This window comes from Musa acuminata, chromosome BXJ3-2 (genome assembly GCF_036884655.1).
Source record: "Musa acuminata AAA Group cultivar baxijiao chromosome BXJ3-2, Cavendish_Baxijiao_AAA, whole genome shotgun sequence".
Taxonomy (NCBI): Eukaryota; Viridiplantae; Streptophyta; class Magnoliopsida; order Zingiberales; family Musaceae; genus Musa; species Musa acuminata.
Window position 1 is genome coordinate 20,768,432 of NC_088350.1, and position 24,125 is coordinate 20,792,556.

Genomic DNA, 24,125 nt, shown 5'->3' on the forward strand with positions numbered 1-24,125 from the left:
ACCCAAAAAAAGAAAAAGAAAAGAAAAAGGTTAATTTAATTAAATGGAGTCTCCACCCACCATTAGCTCGCCATGTGCGAACTCCTCCTCCCTCCTTCCCTCCCTCCATCCATTCCCCCCCCCCTCCTCTCTCTATTCTCTCCTCCGTCCTCCAATTCCCATCTCCAAATCCTCTCCTCTCCTCTCCATCCCTCAAAATCCCTGTTTTTAACAGAGCCGTGACCAAAAAGGTGCGATTTTTAACTCGAAATCTCCTCCTCGGGGCGGCTTCTAAAGGTTCGATTTAAGGCTGCGGCGGTGGCAGGCGAAAGCCCTAGCTTTTACCCCCTTTTATCAGAGGAAGAGTTGACAAAGGCGGGGCCAAAGAGAGGCGGGCTAGGAAAGGAGGGGAATCCGATGATTCGCGGGTCCTCGTTGACCGCCCCCCGTCCTCGGAGGCCGTGACGGGCCCTCGTCTCTCGCCCCGAGAGGGAAGGATGCGGATCGGTGGGTAGATAGCCGCGGTGTGGTTGGAAGGCGGGGATGATGGCCGTCGGTGGTGGCGGTGGGGAGGAGATGGAGAGGGATTTCGAGGCGAAGCTCCGATTGCAGCAGCCGTCGCCGGCCGGGATCGGCGGCGGCAAGACGGTGCAGAGGACCAACAGCATTACCTTCAGGGCGCCGCAGGAACATTTCACGATTGACGATTTCGAGCTGGGGAAGATCTTTGGCGTCGGCTCCTACTCGAAGGTTTGATCTTTCCTCTTTCTATTTCGATCACGTTCATGATCTGTTCCTCTCATCTCTCTTATTAAACCTGTTATTCTACCTCCATTTAGCCATTATGCTATGACTTGGTGCAGTTGTCTTCTTTGTAGCTTGAGTCGGTATGGAAACATGGAGATTTACTCCATAGTTATCATAGAAAAACAAGAAAAAAATGAAAGAGAAAGAAGAGGAATGCCATGGTCATACAGTAATCGCTTGTGATGGTGACATGATCTTTTGAGGTCCTTGTGGTCCCGAAGAAGTACAAGGGATTGAGATACTTGGTCCTTGTTGATTTAGATGTGACTGCATGAGGAAAGAGGTTTGAGCCTGCTTGTTGATCAATGGACAAGGGGAATTGGTAAGTGGGAGTTGTGGTAACGTCGAGGCACCCCCATATAAAATGCACAGTACTAGATGCCATCAATCGTAGGATTCACAGTCAAGTATCGGTCAGTTGGGACACAGATGGTCAACCAATCGTAGATAATTTACCTGATTTATGCAGTAGTCATTTGTTCACACTCCTGGATTTGTAAAGGATCTAGAATAAAGGATTTTCTTAGAAAGAGCCAACATTCCAAAATGTCCTTACTGATTTCTTCCTTTTTTTTTTTTGCTTATTTCTTCCACACTTAATGCCAATGCATTTGGGCTCATCCGGAGCGAGCAAAGTATATTTTGGATGGTCGTGTTTTCAATGTCAATGGCTCAACTTTTTTTCTTGATTTATCTTATGAAATTTCAGATATGTGGTAAATAAAAGCATAAGTTTGATTTCGAAACAATGTATATTTTTGGCAAACCAAAGAGAAATAAAATTGGAATTTTTCAAATTTCATATTTTTATAATAAAAAATTTGTAGAATGTTTCTTGTCATACAAAGATGAAACAATTTTATTAGAAAGATGGGCTTTCTGTTGGTTAATTTCAAGTGGACTTTAGAAAACTATTTTCTTGATGAAACCCTCTTAATCCCTGATTCTTGTAGCGTACTCTCTTTTCTGTAGTGTACCCTTCTTCCGTTTCTCTGACATCCTCAACTTCTTCTCTACTAATGTCATTGGTTCTGTTCCTTCCTCACCTCCCTATGCCTATGTAAGAAGTTACTTTCCTCTCTTCTTGGCTGAACCTCCCCCATACCCTCCTTGACCTCATTGTCACCCCAACTTCTACCCCATTACTACATGGGTTACCCTCCTCTGCTCCTTAATTATTTGTCCTTGCTATAATCAGTATGATTTCAGGCACATGGCCTTTATAAACATTTTTTTGCTTTGTCTTGTCCTAGTCTGTCTCCAATTTGTTTGACTGGCGGGTTCGGATCCTCTCCTTTACCTCCCTTCTGGAAATATCCAACTTTGTTAGTGGGAAATGATGAGCAATTGGTTGAGATAGTGGCCGCCTAGTTGTCTAGGAGGATGACGGGCCATCATGGAAATTGTTTTAGTTTCAATAAGTGAATGCATAGCATCTTTTCATGGAGAAGTGAATCAGAAATAAAGATGAAAAACGAGAATAAAAATATGGAAATAGATTGTTGTTCTTTCAAAGTAAAAGCCCTCAATATCTAGACATGTACAGGAATGAGACTCTTGAGCTGATGTTTCCACGATGATTAGATCATTCCATTATATATTCTTTATTATGTGTCGTCATAAGGTAAAGCACTATATTGTCATCTTATGAAAAACTCATTTTCTCTCTCTAGTTAAACTTCTCATGATTGTAGTCATTTACCATCAAGAAAAGTGATCTCTCATGGCAATTTGCTTGCAAGGATAATGTTATATACATTGACCCCACCATTTTTTTAGGGAGCCACATGCACTGGGTCACCCTAGAAGTGATCTTTCCTGTGGAACATAATTATACAAGTACACCACTGCACCATTTGTTTACCTTTTCTGGTTTTGACACATGTTGTCTCTACAAATGTTGAGTCATAATCCTAGATTGGTATCAACTAGGATGGCTCATTGGTGAAATTTGATTGCACATAACATTGGTGTCTTTTTGCAATTTCACAGAGTACAAATTGTTGGTATTTCATGTTTGCACACAGTTACTTCTTGGGCTGTGTTTTCTTTTTCAATTCTTGAACTGAATTGCTTTCAATTTTCTTGCACTAGTAATCAATAATTGTTGTTGTTGACGTAGTTTGGACATTACAGAGTTTCAACAATTATAGCAGACATTGTTTGGTTTTCTTCAAGGAGAACATGTGATGGAATTCTATAGTAATATTCCATATGAGAACATGCATTTATCTGAAAATCACTCTTAATAAAGATGCTTCTCCAAATTCCATTTAAGATTATGTCAGTTACTTCATGGTGGTCACCGTCTGATACATGCATCCAGACTTGGTGGCTGGTATTTTAAGTTTTGCTTTGTGCTTCTTCTAAATGAGATTTTCTTGATGACACCAATGCTTTGAGGTTGGCACAGAAGCTGATGGATACCCACAAGCACTTATATCTAAAGATACTGATCAACTTTGAGAGAGTATAGGAAATATAGTTTATACTTGTGACACTTTTGCTGGTTTCTTTATTGAACTTACATCGAATAGTATTTTCTATGCATGTTTATTCTTATTTCTTTAATGGATCATGTTTTAGAAAGAGTTTTTTTATGTCTAATTCTTCCTTATCAGGTTGTCAGGGCAAAGAAGAAGGATACAGGAAATGTCTATGCTTTGAAAATTATGGACAAGAAGTTCATAGCAAAAGAAAATAAAGTATCTTATGTAAAGATGGAGCGTATAGTACTTGATCAGTTAGATCATCCTGGCATAATCGGGCTGTGTTTTACGTTTCAAGATGCCTACTCACTTTGTAAGTCTGTATCTTATATGCTTTGAGCCATGGCTAGAAGTTTCACATCATCTGTTGGTATTCTTTGTGTCATAAGTGATTGAAGTTAGTTTATATGATCTCTGACATTTGCATGTGTTGATGTTACTTTGAAGACATGGCACTTGAGTGTTGTGAAGGTGGAGAGCTATTTGACCAAATAACCAGGGTAGTTTTTGAATGACTTAGCATTTCTTCTTATTAAATGTTTTCTTTGCTCACCAAACTATTTTATTTGGTGGGCTGCAGAAAGGGCATTTAACTGAGGCTGAGGCTCGCTTCTATTTTGCTGAAGTTGTTGATGCTTTAGAATATATTCATGGTGTCGGATTAATTCATCGGGACATCAAGGTCAACAGCAGATATGCAAGTCTTATTCTGTTCCTTTTTATGCATAATCACTTAAGCTATATTGGTTGATGCAGCCAGAGAACTTACTATTGACAACTGATGGACACATAAAAATTGCTGACTTTGGCAGTGTGAAGCCCACCAGGGATAGTCAGATAACAGTTCTTCCAAATTCAGCAAGTAAGGTTATAAAATGTCTAAAAAATTTTCTTTCCAGGTTATAGATCAGTACTAGTTGTTTATTTTTTATTCTACTTTTTAGATGAAAAGGCATGTACTTTTGTTGGAACTGCTGCATATGTCCCTCCAGAAGTTCTTAATTCTTCTCCAGCAACGTTTGGGTAAGGAAACTCTTAGCCTCCATGTTAAATGTGAAATTCCCCCTCTTATCTTATAGTTTGATTATTTTTTGATTACTTTATTGTGTGTGTCCATTTACGTATGACCATATGCAACAGAAGTCAGAAGTGACAGAGTGAGTAACTTACACACACACACACACACACACACACACACACACACAATTTCATTGCCATTACATAGACCATTTTAAGTGGTGTACCTCTTAGAAATAATAATCAAACCCCTTTTTTGTCACTTTTGAACTTTTCAATGTTATAGTGTTTTTTATTTATCATTTAAAAACTATTAATTTGTGACTTATATGTCATGAACAATTCAACAAGTGGATTCTATGACATACTACCTAGCAGGTCAGTGTACCCCTGATTTGGTGGCTGTACAGAACTTGACCATTTCTTATTTTTTTAATTTGGTTTATTTACTTCGGTTGAACTATTCAGGCAGATGTTCTACAGTCTTCTTTTCACAGACCTCATAGTTAACTGATAGATTAGTAATGAGTACAACAAGCACAGTCCAATTTTTTTTCCGAGTAGGATGGAAGGGATGTCACTGGGGTGATGCTCATTTTAGTAAAACTATGGTGTTCTAATTTGAAAGTCTATCATCTTGTGGGAGAGCACTTCATGATGTAGATCTGCCTTTCTGTGTTTCTGAATCTAACTACTGATTTTAAGCTGGCTTTGTTCTGACAGCCATGATTGACATAACTGGGAGGTTGGTTGTCTGGAAGTGTAATTCATCTCTGTGAATTTCAAGGATGAATACTATTTTGGTTTTTTATTCATTTCATGAAGCTTTAAATATTGAGAGGCTTGGAAAAGCTTGGTAATAAGTTGCTAAGTTTAAAACAGAAATCCTATTTAGCAAATATATCCAATCAAGAGCATTCATAGGCAGATCTAGTGGTAGGCCTGAAGATGAACATGATGATCAGTTCATGAAAGCATGTTTGTTAGGAGAGAAGTTTGCAGTTCAAGAGAAGGGAACAAGACATACTAAATCACCTCATGATGGATTTATATGTCCATTTTTTCATGCAAGTACTTTTTCAATATTCTCTGATATGTGGTAGCTTTTACCAGGAACGACCTTTGGGCCCTTGGATGCACCTTATATCAAATGCTTTCTGGTTCATCTCCCTTTAAAGATGCTAGTGAATGGCTTATTTTCCAAAGAATCATAGCAAGAGACCTCAGGTTTCCTGAGTACTTTTCACATGAAGCAAAGGACCTTATTGATAAGTTATTGGTATGCAACAATCAGTTTTCTGCAACACCTATATGATCAGTTTTGATCAATTTTTTTCTATTCTTTTCAGGATGTTTTAAGTGAACTCATGTATTTGATTTGTATGACATCAGAACTTATTTGGTTTCACAAATTTGTTATGGTTGCGAAAAGTTTGTGTCCTGGTTTGATTACAGAAACTATGTTATGATTAGATATCTCAGGTATCTGATAATTCCTTTGCTGGTAGCTGAATGTCTTTGTATTAGCATCCTCTGAGTTTTACAATTTTGGGCAATCACTTAACTTTTTAGTCCATGTCAACAAATTTAGTGCTCAAGTGGAACTTTGTTTAATTAATTGGTTTTTAGATGGTTGTACTCATTCATTTTCTTAATGAAATTAGTTGTACAAGTTTACCTGTTCTTTGTCTTTAAAAAATAAATTAAATAAGAGAAATGGAGTGTATAGATGGAATTGACAAAGACTCGATTTACAAATAAGCTTCTTGAGCTGTATTATTTTGTATTAATCCAACTACCAGTTTAAGCACATTGCTGAGGCAGCAAAGTCAAGCAGACTACTTGCTTTGTTTTTCTAGATTGTATCAACCTGTGTGACTTCTTTGTGAGGTTAAATATAATGAATAAATTCAAGACAACTACTGCAACATTATAAAAGTTGTGTCAATATTTGAAACAGGGCCCATGTATTTCACGAGGAGCAAAAGCAACAGCAATCTGTTAAAAAGAGTAGAAATTTGGAGGAAACATTTATACCATTTTATCACATGATCTCCATTTTATATGAGAAACAAATCTAACAACAAGCTGGTTGGTTGTGTCTCAGCATGGGAGCTAAGAAAAGTTATCTGCATGTATGGTTTTTCCACAATAGACACAGTAGAATAGATGTAATAACTATTCATGATCCTCAACCATATTTTGCAATTCAGTCTCTGATCCACTTACCATGGTTTTTAAATATCTTGATTTTACTCAAGTTTATTGTTATAAACTTCAAATTTTGTTTTAAAGCACTACCCTTATATTGTTGTGATTAACACAATGACCATCATTATCTCCCTTGGTTTCAATCTGTATAATGTGTTCCTCTTGAGTCAGTAGCAACACAGGCTTACCACATGTTTGTTCACTTATTTTTTGATGAAATGGCAGTTAATTAAGATGCATTACTCTTGCATGCATATATAGGCACATTATTTTGATGAGTGGACAGTAGTTTAGGGGACTGGGTGCTTAATTTGTCCAAAATGTGTTTCTCTTTGACTAGATGGACTAAGATTTTCCTTTCTCATGGAGCCATTTGATTAGAATCACATATTTGTGAATTGTCCAAAATGTGTTTCTTTTTTACTAGATGGACTAAGATTTTTCTTCTCATGGAACCATTTGATTGGAACCACATATTTATGAATCCATGTAAAGCTTGTCACTTCAATATGAGAAAACTCTCTGCCCTCTGGTTTCCCAGCCAAAAAATGCTGTTTTCAAACTGTCTAAAATCTTTTGTGAATATATGTTGTTTTGGTACATTGATAAGGGCTAGTTATTAATTATTTTCCCTTTACCTTCTTTCTTGTTGAGGATGACACGACATGTAATTGTTGTATGCCTGGAACACAGCTCCCTCTGTAGCCATGAGCAAGAATATATGTCTAAAAAATGACAAGATATAGAATATATTTTATGTGAGACTCAATTAAATGCATTTCTGTGCAATGTTGCATTACAAACTCTTGCCTATTCTTGAAATATCTTTATTTTCATGATGGTTTACTGTCTGAGAGGACCCAGTAACATACTTAGTGGATTTACTCAAGTATTAAACACAGCAATCTTCAACTGCAACAGAGCTATGATAGTGTTATTAATTTTTCATTCAATTTTTTGTGGAGGCATCTAGAAGAGGAGACAGATTTAGTTGCTCTTACGACATATAGAAGAAAAATCAAATAAGTGGAATGATTCAAACATATAATTGAAGTTTCTAAATAGGATTAATTATTTGAGAAGCATCAGAAAAATATTTGCTAATTAGGCTTGGGTGACCACAGAAACAAGGTATTGAGGGGCACACATTCCTTCTATTTTAGTTACAATATTTTCAACTCTAGAATTACTGCATCATGGTGGCATTCCCACTTCCTATCTAATGGTTGTGATGGGATAATGTGCACATAGCCAATTTCACCAATGGATATTTTCCTGATAGCTTAAATAGCTTTTTTTTTTTTTTTTTGCAAATTTTCATTTTGGTTTTGTGAAGGTTTTGCTAATTGGAGAACCTGGTTTCTTGGTTGTGAACCTTTATGATGATTCTTGCAGTTTGCAGAGATTTAATTGGTATATTGATTTCTAATGTTTGAAAACATATAGCTTCCTCTCTTGATCCAAGTTCCATTACAGGATATAGAACCCAGTAGAAGACCAGGTGCTGGACCTGATGGTTATACCTCTCTCAAGAAGCATCCTTTTTTCAAAGGAATTGATTGGAAGAATCTGCGGAAGGCTCCAGCACCACGACTTGCTCTGGAGCAGGATGTACATACTTATACTTGCACCTTTTTTATGTTAACTATTTTGCTACAGGTATTTGATGATTTAGTGACTTAGTCAATGGTTCTGTTCTCAAGTAGATATTCATTTTTTTCTTCAGACCACTGCGGATTATGACAGTCAGGACACTTCATGGAATCTCACGCATATTGGAGGTTCTCCAGCTCACCAACATCTCACACCAGAAGGGAATGCTGGTGCCACATCATCTTCCGAAACACAGTCTCATATCTCTAAGCTGGCTTCAATCGACTCATTTGACTCGAAATGGTATGCTCATAATTTTTCTTTGTGCCATTTGGCAATACTTATTAGTCGTATATCATTGCTTTTTACAGTTGATGTTTTGGCAAGCATGCAAAACTTTGTTTCTGAAATGAACTTTGTATGCATAGCATGATTATGCTTTTTCTTTAGTTTGGGTTTTCTTTCTTTCTTTGGCTGATCCAATTTTCTTTTATCTTGTGTAATTTTATGCAATTTATGTTTTGTAAGTTCCTTAGTTTTCAGTCTTTTGTGTGCTATAGAAAGCTTCAAAGATTTGTTCACTGGTGCTTCGTAAATTTGTTACTGCCAGGCAAGACTTTCTTGAGCCCGGTGAGGGCATTGTTATGATCTCAAGGCTGAAGAAAATTCAAAAGCTGACTAACAAGAAAGTGCAACTCATCCTTACTGACAAACCTAAATTGCTTTGTGTGGATCCCTCCAAAATGACAGCTAAAGCAAACATAATTTGGTCCGATAACCCCAGTGACCTCCATGTCCAAGTAGCAAATCCGTCACATTTCAAGATATGCACTGTATGTTTCTCCTCCCAAGTGTTTTACCATATTATCCATAAAAATCTCTGGCAAATCCAAATGAAGTGCATTGTTAATTTTTCAGCCCAAAAAGGTGACTTCATTCGAGGATGCAAAACAGCGAGCATGGCAGTGGAAGAAGGCAATTGAAGGCCTTCAACACCGTTGAATCTGCTAACTACCGCAACCATTCCAGAACATAATACTGCTTACAAGTACAAATTTTGTTCCAAAAGGATGACATTAAGAAATGGGTAATTAATATACCAATCCCGCTGCTTGCTTCACCAGTCCAGAATACCAAGTTGTAGAAAAATTCTTTTCCGGTATTCTTACTTTCCGCTAAAGTTGATGAACACTGATATATGATTATATCTCAAAATTTTTCTTTGTAGATCAAATCAAACTATTTTATATGAGTCAGTAATTGCTCGTGGGACCATGACAGATGCTTACCGCAAATTTTTCTGGCATAGAAGTGTATTATCATTTGTATCTTACATATCATTGTTTCATATTTCTGTTAATGACCTTGTTCTATTGGCCAAGCCTGATAAAACTGATTCAGAATGCCTTATATCATGAATGTTCCATGCTTCCAATCCTGTAGTTGTTTCTTGATCTGTACATATTTGGCAGAACAATAAACTCAGATGATGAGTGATATTGACCAGTGGTTGGATATGTCCATACACCATGGAGATAATATGAAATGGATGAAAGGTAAAAGCTATGTCTTGTGGCATAGAATCCAGCTGAAATCAACATTTGCAACTCAAAACAAGAAAAGGCATCTACTCTTTATGTTTTCTTGAGATAGTGTTGTGGATATATATATATATATATATATATATATATATATATATATATATATATATATATATATATATATATATATATATATATATATATGGTTTTCTTGTCATGTTTTAGGAATATTTCTATATTATTGTAGATAAGTTTGAAATATGGTTTAATTGGGAGCTGATCAGGCAAACAGCCGATGAGATCAAGTCTATAAAATGATAAACCATCTCACTCTCCTAATTGATAGGTTTGAGGTTCTCAACCTCCATTTTCTACAAATAATTCTTCAGCATTCATTGACACATGATGACAATCATAGACACTTTGTCACTATCCATTCACATAAAATCTCTCAAGAGATCGTAAAACGTATGTCTCCCATGACGACTCTAATTGAATAATACTCCAGCTTCGATTATTTTTCCATCATTCTCATCCTAAGCTTTGGTTAGATTTGAAATGATCGATTGATTTCGACTGTCAACTCGAGATGACAAAATTAATACGATTTGATTTGATTTGATTTGATCCGTTTCTTGATTGTTGCTGCATCCTACAACCACTCCGGTTCAATTATTTTCTATCATTTCATGCTAAACTTTGGTTAGATTTGATATGATCAATCTTTAATTGTTAACCGAGGTGACAAAATTGATCCGACCGGTTTCATTTTTCCATTGTCTTTGCATTTGGAAGAGAAAAAGAAGTTTGACTGGTGCCGATATTTATAATCTCGCTTCATTCTATTCCTATAAAAAAGAGTATGCTAGAAGTGCGTTGCAAGAGACTTCTCTGATGGTTCGATCGATTCCAAATTCTTGCTCGTAAGAATTTTTGATAAGTTCATAGAGAAAACATATCTAGAAAGACTGATGCAAATAATGTTAATCTTCTAACCATTAAATGACTTAATGAGATGTTACTAAGCTTCACTGTTCTTTTAGTAATAACATATTGGAGTTATGACTATGTTCATAATTTGGTGAACGACGAAGAATCATTGTCTTCTTGCTGTGATAATTTAGGAAGATTGTGATACCATCATCTGATTAAACAATCATACTTTTGTGTCGCTTAGAAATTTCGGTCTCAGATATTGAGACTTGGCAACATTTTGCGCCACTTGCACGTCTTTTTTTCTACACCCATCTCTTTCGGCAATACTCTTCCCACCATCACCACTTGAAGATTGAAACTTTGTGTTCCAAAGTAGATGACCAACGAAATATGCAATCTTCTCATGTTTCCACCACAATTCGCCATGTTTGGTCTCTCTGTCATACATACAACATAGCCTTTTAACGATCTTTAATTGCATACATTTGGATAATACTTCAATGAATATAAGCATGTTAATTTGATTTACTGCTAAACAACCCAAATCAATAATATAATTATATATGTATACAAAATAAAACATTGAATATGCATTTAATCCGTCATTAATTATCCACCGGCCCAATCCCGCGTCTTAAATGGAAAAAGACCACTGCTGTGGGTCAATACAACGACCGTCTCTTCTTCAAATGCCTTCCGTGTACCATTCAGTGTAGCAAACATACAATAGCGCGATTTCGTTGGTCTCCTTCTATGGGCTCCACCACACAGTCGGGAATTGTCAGCCGCCATTTTCCTGAGTTTGTTGTTGCCACAGGCAGCTGATCCTTCCACCAGTCCAATATTTCCTGGGCGGCTCACACACGGAACTACAACGGCGTCGTTGGATCGCTCCGTAACGACCAAGTCCCCGGAATCCGACGGTGGTGCGAGCCCACATCACACGGATTCGTCGCCTGTGACCGGCACGTTGGCGCCGTGTCACCTCCGCGAAACTCCAGTCAACCGACGGACCTCTCTCCTATCGAGCTGAACTCCAATTCTTCTCCCTTTCTTCCTTTATTTCTCTCCCCTGTTGCGGCTCCGATCCCCATGAGAAGCGAAGGAGACAGCTTGAGCGGCCAAAATATGGGATTGTGCGACAGAAAGGTGCGATCTTTGCCTTCCCCTGTTCTACTCTTCCTCTCGCCCCTGCTGCTCCTCCTTGTCGGCTCCCTCTGGCTCGCCGACGCGGCGGACATCCCCCTCGGATCCTCCCTCTCCCCCTTGAACTCGGACTCCTGGTCGTCCCCCAGCGGGACGTACTCCCTCGGCTTCATCTCCGACCCACAGAACACCTCCCGGTACCTCGCTGCCATAACCTACTCCGGTGGCATCCCCGTGTGGACCGCCGGCGGCGGAGCTTCGGTCGATTCCGCCGCCTCCCTCCAGCTCCGCTCTGATGGCAACCTCCGCCTAGTCGACGGCTCCGGCACGGTCGTCTGGGAGTCCGGCACCGCGGGCAAGGGTGTGTCCGCCGCCTCCCTCCTTGATTCGGGCGACTTCGAGCTCAAGAACTCCACCGCCGTCGTCTGGGACACCTTCGTTAACCCCACCGACACCATCCTCCAGTCCCAAAACTTCACCGTGGGCCAGACCTTGCGCTCCGGGGAGTACTCCTTCTCTCTTCTCGCGAACGGCAACCTCACCCTTACATGGAACGGCAGCACCATTTACTTCAACAAGGGCTTCAACTCCACCTTCACCGCCAACAAAACCCTGGCTTCCCCTTTTCTGACCCTCCAATCCAATGGGATCGTCTCGCTCTCCGATGCCTCCCTTTCCACCGCGGTGGTCATATCCTACAGCAGTGATTATGGCGAGAGCGGCGACATGATCCGGTTTGTGAAGCTGGATTCCGACGGAAATCTGAGAACTTACAGTGCCGTCCGAGGGAGCGGCGCCGCCATCCAGCGGTGGTCGGCGGTCGCGGACCAGTGCGAGGTCTTCGGGTGGTGCGGCAACATGGGGATCTGCAGCTACAACGACACGTCCCCCGTCTGCGGGTGTCCCTCCGAGAACTTCAATTTCGTTGACCCCAACGATCACCGGAAAGGGTGCAAGAGGAGGACGGAGATCCAGGATTGCCCTGGGAACTCCACCATGCTGCAGCTGAGTCACACCCAGTTCCTGACGTACCCGCCGGAGACCTCCACCGAGCAGTTCTTCGTCGGCATCACAGCCTGCAGGTTGAACTGTCTCTCAGGTGCCTCCTGTGTCGCTTCGACTGCGCTCGCTGATGGCTCAGGATTCTGCTATCTGAAGGTGTCCAACTTCGTCAGTGGGTATCAGTCGGCAGCACTGCCGAGCACTTCCTTCGTCAAGGTGTGCGCTCCAGCCCTCCCCAACTCACCATCAACACTGGACGAGGTCCACTCGGAGTCCTCGAAATTGAAGGGCTGGGTGGTTGCTGTTTTGATCTTTGGCACGCTCTTGGGGTTGATACTCTTCGAGTGGGGGTTATGGTGGTGTTTCTGCCGGAACAGCACAAAGTATGGGCCATCGTCGGCTCATTATGCACTTCTCGAGTATGCCTCTGGTGCCCCTGTGCAGTTCTCGTACCGGGAGTTGCAGAAGTCGACCAAGCGATTCAAAGAGAAACTTGGGGAAGGAGGTTTTGGTGCTGTCTACAAAGGTGTTCTTGCAAACCGTACGATGGTTGCGGTGAAGCAGCTCGAGGGGATCGAGCAAGGGGAGAAGCAATTCAGAATGGAGGTGGCGACGATAAGCAGCACCCACCACTTGAACCTGGTCAGGTTGATTGGATTTTGTTCGGAAGGACGACACAGGCTTCTAGTCTATGAGTTCATGAAGAATGGTTCTCTGGATAGCTTCCTCTTCTCGGGGGACTCCTCAAGGAAACTAACTTGGGCAACACGGTTCAGTGTGGCGATTGGGACTGCTAGAGGGATCACTTACTTGCATGAAGAATGCCGGGATTGCATAGTCCATTGCGATATAAAGCCAGAAAACATTCTCCTTGACGAGAACAACAATGCAAAGGTTTCGGATTTTGGTCTTGCGAAACTTGTCAACCCGAAAGATCATAGGCAAAGGACTTTGACAAGCGTTAGGGGAACCAGGGGATACTTAGCTCCCGAATGGCTTGCTAATCTCCCAATCACTTCGAAGTCAGATGTTTACAGCTACGGGATGGTGTTGCTTGAGATTGTGAGTGGGCGGCGCAATTTTGATGTATCAGATGATACTGGTCGAAAAAAGTTCTCGGTGTGGGCCTACGAAGAGTTTGAGAAGGGGAACATCAGAAGCATCATGGACAAGAGGCTTGCTGAGCAGGATGTGGATATGGAGCAGTTGGAGAGGGCAGTGCTGGTGAGCTTTTGGTGCATCCAAGAACAGCCCTCTCAAAGGCCATCGATGGGGAAGGTCGTGCAGATGTTGGAAGGGGTATTGGATATAGAGAGGCCTCCGGCACCAAAGGTCATGGATGTTGGCTTGGCAGTTGTCACCACCAGTAGCGTGAGCACCAGCGTTGCCGTTTTCGCGACCTCAGCTTCAATTCAGCCTCTATCGAGCTCATCACAGTCGATCACGAACTCATCATCAGTTTCCCGGAGGAACGTACAGAAACAAACATCATCCCTCCTCTCCACAGATCTTTCTTCCTAGTAGAAAAGATATGGAGTCCCAAAGTTTTCTCGTGTATAACTATTACATGGAATGTGCCTAAATCTGCGTCTTTCACAGGACATGACTTGAAAGTCCAATGGATCAGCTTATGTAAGTTATTATAGTTTTTCTCATGTAACATTCTACAAGTTCGTCCAAACTGAGATTGTTGAAGCTTATCGCCATGTGTATAGGAATAACAAGATGAAGGTTAGTTATTGGCTTCTTTGTTCTATTAATTTGGTGACAGTGTTTCTTGTGCAGGGGATGCTAAAACTTTCTTTTGTGTTTGAATCTGTCTTTTCATGTCCTTTCTCTCCATTGTATCCTTTGCTTTCATTACTTGATGCTAAGAGAATTGAGTGTGCCACTGGTTCAAAGCGATTGTTCTATGTTCATATTGGAAAGTTTGTGTTCTTATTGAAACTGGTTGTAATTGGATGCAATACGTGAATGATCTAACAACTGTCCTTATGTTAGCATAGAATGAGATCATTTACAAGCATTCAATCTTTTTTGGCATGTCTGTGAAACATTTCTGATACAGACAAAGCACCGAACTAATTTTTCCAAAATATACAATTGTATTACTCTTAGAAGTTCTTATACGACCACTGACTTAGCCATCCGAGATTAACGATAGAATACAGATCAGGTGGCTAATCGGCATTCCATAATTGACTCATCCGCAAAGGTATGCAGATATAAAGAATCCTCGATTACTGGCTTAACTTGAAAGAGTTTGGATCCTCTAATCAGCATCCATCATGCTTTGAAATGCGCACAGCGACATGATTGACCGCTTTGTGATCTGGTTATGGACATGTTGAAAATTAAATTAACCTTTTAGACTGATTAGGATCAGTCGAGTTTGATTAGTACTGTGATTTAAATAAAGAAAATAGTGATGAATAAAAATTACATTAGTGTCTTATATTTGTTTAATACGTTCGTCATGAATTATTATCTTGTGTGACTAAATTTTGAAAAATAATAAATGCATAATGATAGATGAAATTACTTTATATAAATAAATTGTTGCAAATGGAAGCAAGCGGGTTCCATGGTGTAGTGGTTAGCACTCCAGACTTTGAATCTGGCGACCTGGGTTCGAATCCCGGTGGGACCTTATTTTTTGCCTCGATATATGCAAATGAACCCTGCTTTTTATTATCTATGTTTTTTTATATTAAAGCATTTTTTAGTGAAGCAATCGATCGGTTATTAGATAATGATTAATATATTTATCGATCTGACCAAACATTGGTACCAACTCCTATATATATACATATATACATATATGTATATATACATATATGTATATACATATATGTATATATACATATACATATACATATACATATACATATACATGTACATGTACATATGTGTATGTGTATGTGTATGTGTACGTGTACGTATATGTGTATGTGTATATATGTTGAATCTCATATTTTGATGATGAAACCAATTGATAAGTGTTTATGATTTAATCTGCGTTTCGAGTGACGTAGGATGCTTCGATCAGAGAGAGACAATTAAAGCAGGAAGAATCATATTGGGCTAGAGAAAAACGTGTCAGAAGATTAGACGTCGAGCTGGAAGATCGGTCGACGTATCGACAGAAGGCTTCGGGCCATGGATTCGGGCATCGGGCCAAGAAGAGTGGATATGGCGCTAAATATATCGGAGTTGTGGAGGTCAACTGGCCGATTGGGCAATAGGCCGCAAGAGAGGATGATGCGCCGAAGAATCGAACGAAGCGTTGATGGACCAATGACATACCGGACAACATGATTCATGCTTAGTAATAATTATCTAAATCGAAGTATATTTTTGTGTGTGCAGGATTAACTACGATAGCAAAGCATAAAGCAAAATGAAGTCCCGGAGTCAAGAACGCGATTTCGTTGGGAGTTCGAGAGTTCGTTGGAAGTCCGGACATTCGTCGAAAGTTCTACCGGAACCAACCAAGAAGTTCAGGAGCTTGCTAAAGAAACTCGTCGAAACTCACCAATAAGATCATCGTAAAGTCTAGGAGCTTGCCGGAAGTCCGCTAGAACATTACCGAGAGATCGTCGAAAGTTCGCCGGAAAGATTGTCGAAAGCTCGTCGAAAGAAATCAGACTTATCTTGCTTAGAAAATATCTTAGGAATCATAGTTAGCACATAATTAGAGTTGGGATTGGGAGGTAATCCCATCAACTCTGTTAGGGGCCAATTGGGCCCGAAGTTGGATTGGTTTAGGCCAGATTCAAGGCCCAACTAGGGTGCTGAAACCCTGGTCGGTGGTGGCACCGCCTGGGGAACAACACCTCAGGATTCCTAGGCTATGGTACCGCCCAGGCTGGGCAGTGGTACCACCGACAGTAATGCTACCAACGGTGGTACCGCCTAGTACCAGATCCTGCGACGATAGTACCGCCCAAGAACGGTGGTGGTATCGCTAGTACCCAGGAAACCTAGGGTGAGAACCTTTTAGGCTCCAAGTTTGAATCAACTTGAAGCCTATAAATACCCCTCTCATCCCTGGTTAACTTACATAAGCACAGAGAATTTAAAAAGGGAAAAACGCTATAGAAATCTCTTGTGAGAATCCTCCTCTAGTCTAAGTGTTAGAATAGTTTGAGAGAGGAGTGAGTGCTTGTAAGGGTTGTCTCCTAAACCCGGTAAAAAGAGAAGAGGGGTGTAAAAAGGAGGTTGATCTTCGCCTGTTAAAGGAAGATCGATAGTGGATGCCGGTGGCCTCGATGGAAGAGGAATCAGTGGAGTGGATGTAGGTCACTATGACCGAACCACTATAAAATCGGCATGTTCTTCTCTGGTTTGCATTTCTATATTTGAGAAATTTACTTTACTTTAAACCTCTTAACTTGCTTTACATCCACTACGTATCTTCCGTATGCTTTCAAGCTATCTTTACGAAAATGCTTTCAAGTTAACCTCTCTCTGAAACGGTTTTTGACGAAATCAGTATTTATCGTAAGAAGGTTTTTTGAACCGACGTAATTTTACCACTGCACTAATTCACCCCCCTCCTCTTAGTGCCGACTTGATCATAATAGTTGGTATCAGAGTCTTGTTTTCTCATTTAGTTTAACACCTAAAGAGAAATGACTCTTTTCGGCTTTCAAGAGGGCTACTCTCTCATTCGTCCTCCCTTTTTCAATGGGACAGACTACACTTATTGGAAAACTCGAATGAGAGTTTTCTTGCTTTTATTGAATCTCGATTTATGGCACATAGTCAAATTTGGTTTTCAAATGTCTTCTTTTCCAATGAACCATTGGAATGATTTGAAGAAGAAGACTTTTCTCTAAATGCAAAGGTTATGAATGCGTTTTTTGCACCTTAGATAAAACTGAGTTTAATCGAATTTCTATGTGCGAAATAGCTTTTGACATATGTCGCAAGATTAAAAGTTTCGAAGATTAATCTTTTAATACATGATTTTGAATTATTTCATATGAAACCAAGCGAAACCATTGTTGACATGTACACCCGTTTTATGGATGTCGTCAATGGTTTAAAATCACTTGGTAAAAGTTTTTCGGATTTTGAACTTGTAAACAAAATTTTATGTTCTCTTTCTAAAGATTAGGATTCAAAAGTAACTGCCATACAAGAGGCTAAAAATCTAAATAACTTTCCACTCGAAGAACTAAATGGGTCTTTAATAACCTATGAAATGAACAATATGGCAAAAAAAAAACTCGAGAACCACATTCCAAAGAACAGGAAGGATATTAGATTAAAAACAATTGAAGACCACTCGAGCATAAACTTAAGTGATGGTGAACTTGAACTCATTACTATAAAATTTAAAAAGTTTATTAAATAAAAATTAAAGAACAAAAAGAATAAAACTATTTGTTATGAATACAAGAAGAAGTTGCCAAAAGATGACTGAGAAGAAAATCAAGTAAGCAGGTTCCATGGTGTAGTGGTTAGCACTCCAGACTTTGAATCTGGCGACCTGGGTTCGAATCTCGGTGGGACCTTAGTTTTTGCCTCTATATATGCAAATGAACCCTGCTTTTTATTATCTATGTTTTTTTATATTAAAGTATTTTTTAGTGAAACAATCGATCGGTTATTAGATAATGATTAATATATTTATCGATCTGACCATACCAACTCCTATATATATATATATACATATATATATATATATGTATATATATATATATACATACATATATGTATAAATACATATACTTATACATATACATATACATATACATGTACATATGTGTATGTGTATGTGTACATGTACGTGTATGTATATGTGTATATATGTTGAATCTCATATTTTGATGATGAAATCAATTGATAAGTATTTATGATTTAATCTGCGTTTTGAGTGACGTAGGATGCTTCGATCAGAGAGAGATAATTAAAGCAGGAAGAATCATATTGGGCCAGAGAAAAACGTGTCAGAAGATTAGATGTCGAGCCGGAAGATCGGTCGATGTATCGACAGAAGGCTTCGGGCCATGGATTTGGGCATCAGGCTAAGAAGAGTGGATATTGCGCTAAATATATCGGAGTTGCGGAGGTCAACTGGCCGATTGGGCAATAGGCCGTAAGAGAGGACGATGCGCCGAAGAATCGGACGAAGCGTTGATGGACCAATGACATACCGGACAACATGATTCATACTTAGTAATAATTATCTAAATCGAAGTGTATTTTTGTGTGTGCAGGATTAACTACGATATCAAAGCATAAAGCAAAATGAAGTCCCGGAGTCAAGAACGCAATTTCGTTGGGAGTTCGAGAGTTCGTCGGAAGTCCAAACGTTCGTCGAAAGTTCTGTGGGAACCAACCGAGAAGTCCAAGAGCTTGCCAAAGAAGCTCGTCAGAACTCGCCAAGAAGATCATCATGAAGTCCAGGAGCTTGCCGAAAGTCCGTAGGAACATTGCCGAGAGATCGTCGGAAGTTCGCCGGAAGAAATCGGACTTATATTGCTTAGAATATGTCTTAGGAATCGTAGTTAGTACATAATTAGAGTTGGGATTGGGAGGTAATCCTATCAACTCTGTTAGGGGCCAATTGGGCTCGAAGTTTGATTGGTTTAGGCTGGATTGAAGGCCTAACCAGGGTGCTGAAAATCTTAGCCGACAGTGGCACCGCCTAGGGAACAACACCCCAGGATTCCTGGGCGGTAGTATCGCCCAGTACCAGATCCTACGGTGGTAGTACCACCTAGGAACGGCGGTGGTACCGCTAGTACCTAGGAAACCTGGGATAAGACCTTTTTAGGCTCCAAGTTTGAATTAACTTGAAGCCTATAAATACCCCTCTCATCCCTGGTTAACTTACACAAGCACAAAGAATTTAAAAAAGGAAAAACGCTATAGAAATCTCTTGTGAGAATCTTCCTCTAGTCTAAGTGTTAAAATAGTTTGAGAGAGGAGTGAGTGCTTGTAAGGGTTGTCTCCTAAATCCGGTAACAGGAAAAGAGGGGTGTAAGAAGGAGGTTGATCTTCGCCTATTAAAGGAAGATCGATAGTGGATGCCAGTGGCCTTGATGAAAGAGGAATCGGTGGAGTGGATGTAAGTCACGATGACCGAACCACTATAAAATTGGCATGTTCTTCTCTGATTTATATTTCTATATTTGAGGAATTTATTTTACTACAAACCTCTTAACTTGCTTTACCTCCACTATGCATCTTTCGTACACTTTCAAGATATCTTTATGAAAACGCTTTCAAGTTAACCTCTCTTCGAAACAGTTTTCATCGAAATCAATTTTTATCGTAAGAAGGTTTTTTGAACTAACGTAATTTTTGCTAGTCATAGGTGTCCAGCAAGCCAATCACGTGAACGATGGCACGTGTGACTTGATACAAAATCTTTTTGCTTATTATATTTTGTCATATATCACTTTATAACTATTGCATAAATGTGTATATATATATATATATATATATATATATATATATATATATATATATATATATATATATATATATATATATATATATATATATATATATATATATATATATATATATATATATATATATATATATATATATATACATACATTGTGATGCCCTTGAATTTGTGCAATGGGAATCGGATCGTGATGAGATCATGAAAATGAGATCGATTCACCTTTAAACACATATCCTAAATAGTCCCGATCATAGGTTACTCGAGAGGGACATCGTGATAACCGGACAGATTGGTGTGCTGTATACCCATCCATATGATGGATGTAGCTGGTCTCATAGCTGCTCGTGTAGGAACACTAGGGATACAGTACATGTGCTCATTGGAGAATGAGTTCACTGATTGATCTGCTTACGGAATACTGGATGGTTAATGATGCCTTATTGTCAGACAGCGATTCCATAGTCCTAGTGGTATATCTGGTCCTTAGGCATGAGACACCAAGGATGTCCTGTATGAGTGCTCCACTCTTTGATACTAGACTTATAGGTTTGGTTGTCCCAAATCTAGTACAACTGGTCATTAGGAGTGGTAGTCGACCTTACGAGGGCTATTGAGTGTCAATAGAGGATCATCCACTCTCGACGTCATAAGAGGAATATCACATGTGTTCTTGCTCAGACAAATCCTTGGCCAGGGTCATTCGGGTTGAGAGAGAAAGAGTTCTCCGAGAGAATCTGATTAGAGCGAGACTCGAGTTGAAACCGTATGGGTCTGATAGCACTATGCTCGATATATGGTCTCTGGGATATTAGATGGATGAGGGACTATAGGTACATGGTAACTGAGGACAGACAGGTCCAATGGATTGGATTCTCCTGTATCGTATGGGGACTACGGCGTAGTGGCCTAGTACGCCCGTAGTTGATGAGTCGAGTGAATTATTATAGAGATAATAATTCATTGAGTTAGAAGGAGTTCTGATAGGTATGACTCACAGCCAGCTCGATATTGGGCCTAGAGGGTCACACACATATGGTAGGCATTGCGATGAGTAGAGATTCGGATATGAGATATCCAACGGAGCCCTTGTCTTATTGGATGCATATCCAATACCCACTAGGGGAGGACCCATTAGGGTTTGACAGGGGACCTCTATAAATAGGAGGGATTCAGAGCCTTATAGGCTAGAGCCTTTGCTTGCCTTCCCTATTCTCCTCTCTCTCTCCACCTCAGAGCAGGCCTGGAGTTTTGAGGAGTGTCGTCGCAACCCTACTGTGTGGATCACCGCTAGAGAGGAGGATGCTTGACCTCCTTCACCCTCTCCTAAGGATCTGCAAGGAAACAGGGATATACGATCTCCCTAGGAAACACAATCTACTCTATACGCAGTTTTAAGTTTCGCAGATTTTGCGCACCAATCTTCGCACGACGACAAACATCTCTTTGGGAATCAGGGATTTTGTTTTCTTGTTCTTCCGCTGCGCATATGATGTCGCCCCCAAGATTTCCCAACATTAGGTACCTAAACAGACTCGGGCTGTAGAGTGGTGCTTGAGCTTGGTTCTCCAACCTTGCTCAACTCTATCATTCTCCCACTATCTCCGCCAAGAAAGTGTTCCTTCTCAAGGAACACTGCTCTCTTAGCTACAAAGACCTTTTGGTCCTCGAGATGATAGAAATAATACCCACAAGTTTCCTTGGGGTATCCCACAAATTTGCATCGCTTTGTCCTTTATTCTAACTTATCGGGGTTGTGTCTTTTAACGTGGGCTGGGCAGCCCCAAATCTTAACAACCTTATGATCAGGCTTCTTCCCTTTTCATATCTTATATAATGTAGACACTACCGACTTAGTTAGAACTCTGTTAAGAAGGTAAGCTGCATTTTCTAGGGCATATCCCAGAATGAGATGGGTAGGTCAGCGAAACTTATCATGGACCGTACCATGTCTAATAGCGTACGATTTCTCCTTTCAGAGATACCATTGAGCTGATGTGTATAAGGAGGTGTCCATTGGGATAATATCTTATGGTCCTTGAGGAACTGAGTAAACTCTGTACTTAAGTACTCACCTCCTCGATCTAATCGAAGAGTTTTGATACTCTTTCCAGTCTGGTTCACCACCTCATTCTTATACTCTCTGAATTTCTCAAAGGCCTCAGACTTGTACTTCATTAAGTACACATATCCATACCTTGAGAAATCATCAGTAAAGGTAATGAAGTAGGAGTAACCACCAATGGTATGAGTTGACATGTGTCCACATACATCACTATGTATGAGTTCCAACAGCTCAGTGGCTCTCTCTCCAGTTCCACTAAATGGAGAGTTGGTCAGTTTTCCACGAAGGCAAAGCTCGTAAGTTGTATATGATACATAGTTGAATGGATCTAGATATCCATCATTTAGCAATTTTTGAATCCTTTTTTCATGGATGTGACCTAGCCTACAGTGTCACAGGTATGCATTGTTCATCTCATCTCATTTCTTCTTGGACACATTTACATTCATAATATGTGGAGTAGTGTCTAACATAAATAAACCATTATGTAATGTTCCTTTCATAATGATCTTATCATCTAATAATATCGAACAACCATTGTTCTCAAAAACTAATTTATATCTACTAACTATCAAACATAAAATGGAGATAATGTTTTTGATAATAGAAGGAACAAAATAACATGCATCTAATACAATAAAAGCTCCACCAAGTAGATGTAGGGCGACCTCGCCAACAGCTACTACAGTAACTTTTGCTCCATTACCCATCTTGAGGTCCATCTCGTCTCTCTCTAGTCTCCTAGACCTTGCCATAAGCACTACCGGTATCCAATACCCATGTGTTATCATAAGAGTTTGACAAATGGAGACTAATCATGAATGTACTTGAAGTTTCATCAAGCTTTTGTTTCACCCTTTCTGCAAGGTACTCTTTGTAGTTTCCCTTTCTGCAAGGACATCACAATATATATATGCATATATGCAATAGTTATAAAGTGATATACGCCAAAATATAATAAGCAAAAATATTATGTATCAAGTCACACGTGCCATCACTCACATGATTGGCTTGCTGGGCACCTATGACTAGCAATCTCCCACTTGACCTAAAGCCAATCACCTATGTGTCTGATCCTCATGAGACCCTTGTGACGCTCAAAGACAATCTGAGACAACGGCTTTGTCAGTGGATCTGCAATGTTATCTTCGGATGGAACTCTTTCCACTGCTACATCTCCTCGGGTTACGATCTCTCTGATAAGTTGGAACCTCCTCAGAACACTTCTGATGAGACCCAGGTTCCCTTATTTGAGTAATCGCCCCATAGTTGTCGCAATATAAGGAAGTCAGCTCCTCGCTACTCGGCATGACTCCCAAATCTGTGATGAACTTCTTCACCCAAACTCCCTCTTTTGCTGCATCTGATGCAGCAATGTACTCCGCCTCTGTGGTCGAGTCAGCAGTAGTATCTTGCTTGGAACTCTTCCAGCACACTACTCCATTCACGGTGTACACATACCCTGAATTCGACTTGCTATCATCGACATCAAACTGAAAACTTGAGTCAGTGTAGCCTTCAACCTTAAGGCTATTACCTCCACATACTAGTAAAAGATCCTTAGTCCTTCTCAAGTACTTAAGGATACACTTTACTGCTTTCCAGTGCTCCAAGCCTGGATTCACCTGATACCTGCTCGTGACACTCAGAGCATGCGCTATATCAGGCCTAGTACATAGCATGGCATACATGATAGACCCTATTGCTGAGGCATAAGGTATCATATTCATGTTCGTCCTTTCTTCTGGAGTGGACATACTCGTAGAAAGCGATATCCCATGTCTTATCGGTATGAGACCTCTCTTGGAATTTTCCATGCCAAACCTTTTGACAATGGTTTCTATGTACCTGGACTGGGACAAGCCAAGCATCCTCTTAGATATATCTCTATAGATTCTAATCCCCAAGATATA

At 40.0% G+C, this 24,125-nt stretch overlaps 2 protein-coding genes and 2 non-coding genes across 4 annotated transcripts; all 4 read left to right on the forward strand.

Annotated features, from left to right (window-relative positions):
• The first annotated feature begins 100 nt into the window (after positions 1-100).
• LOC104000230 (3-phosphoinositide-dependent protein kinase 2) lies at positions 101-9,515 on the forward strand. Its single transcript, XM_065138997.1, has 12 exons — positions 101-729; positions 3,408-3,588; positions 3,723-3,775; positions 3,856-3,957; positions 4,032-4,137; positions 4,220-4,298; positions 5,406-5,571; positions 7,980-8,114; positions 8,230-8,399; positions 8,707-8,929; positions 9,015-9,183; positions 9,325-9,515. Exons 1-11 carry the CDS (start codon positions 523-525, stop codon positions 9,096-9,098), a joined length of 1,506 nt encoding a protein of 501 aa, XP_064995069.1. The 5' UTR covers positions 101-522; the 3' UTR covers positions 9,099-9,183; positions 9,325-9,515.
• Positions 9,516-11,583: 2,068 nt separating this feature from the next.
• On the forward strand, positions 11,584-14,460 carry LOC135631720 (G-type lectin S-receptor-like serine/threonine-protein kinase At1g34300). Its single transcript, XM_065139512.1, has one exon. It carries the CDS (start codon positions 11,666-11,668, stop codon positions 14,240-14,242), a length of 2,577 nt encoding a protein of 858 aa, XP_064995584.1. The 5' UTR covers positions 11,584-11,665; the 3' UTR covers positions 14,243-14,460.
• An 839-nt stretch (positions 14,461-15,299) lies between these two features.
• Positions 15,300-15,371, forward strand: TRNAQ-UUG (transfer RNA glutamine (anticodon UUG)). The gene has a single exon. It is a non-coding gene; the product is annotated as a tRNA-Gln (tRNA).
• A 2,800-nt stretch (positions 15,372-18,171) lies between these two features.
• On the forward strand, positions 18,172-18,243 carry TRNAQ-UUG (transfer RNA glutamine (anticodon UUG)). The gene has a single exon. It is a non-coding gene; the product is annotated as a tRNA-Gln (tRNA).
• The last annotated feature ends 5,882 nt before the right edge of the window (positions 18,244-24,125 follow it).

Bases quoted from the DNA above. Each gene is read 5' to 3' on its own strand.
- LOC104000230 (XM_065138997.1), top strand. From the start codon at position 523: ATGATGGCCGTCGGTGGTGGCGGTGGGGAGGAGATGGAGAGGGATTTC. The intron at 4,299-5,405 runs GTAAGGAAACTC...AGCTTTTACCAG, and splicing joins TCTTCTCCAGCAACGTTTGG to GAACGACCTTTGGGCCCTTG. The intron at 5,572-7,979 runs GTATGCAACAAT...GTTCCATTACAG, and splicing joins ACCTTATTGATAAGTTATTG to GATATAGAACCCAGTAGAAG.
- LOC135631720 (XM_065139512.1), top strand. From the start codon at position 11,666: ATGAGAAGCGAAGGAGACAGCTTGAGCGGCCAAAATATGGGATTGTGC.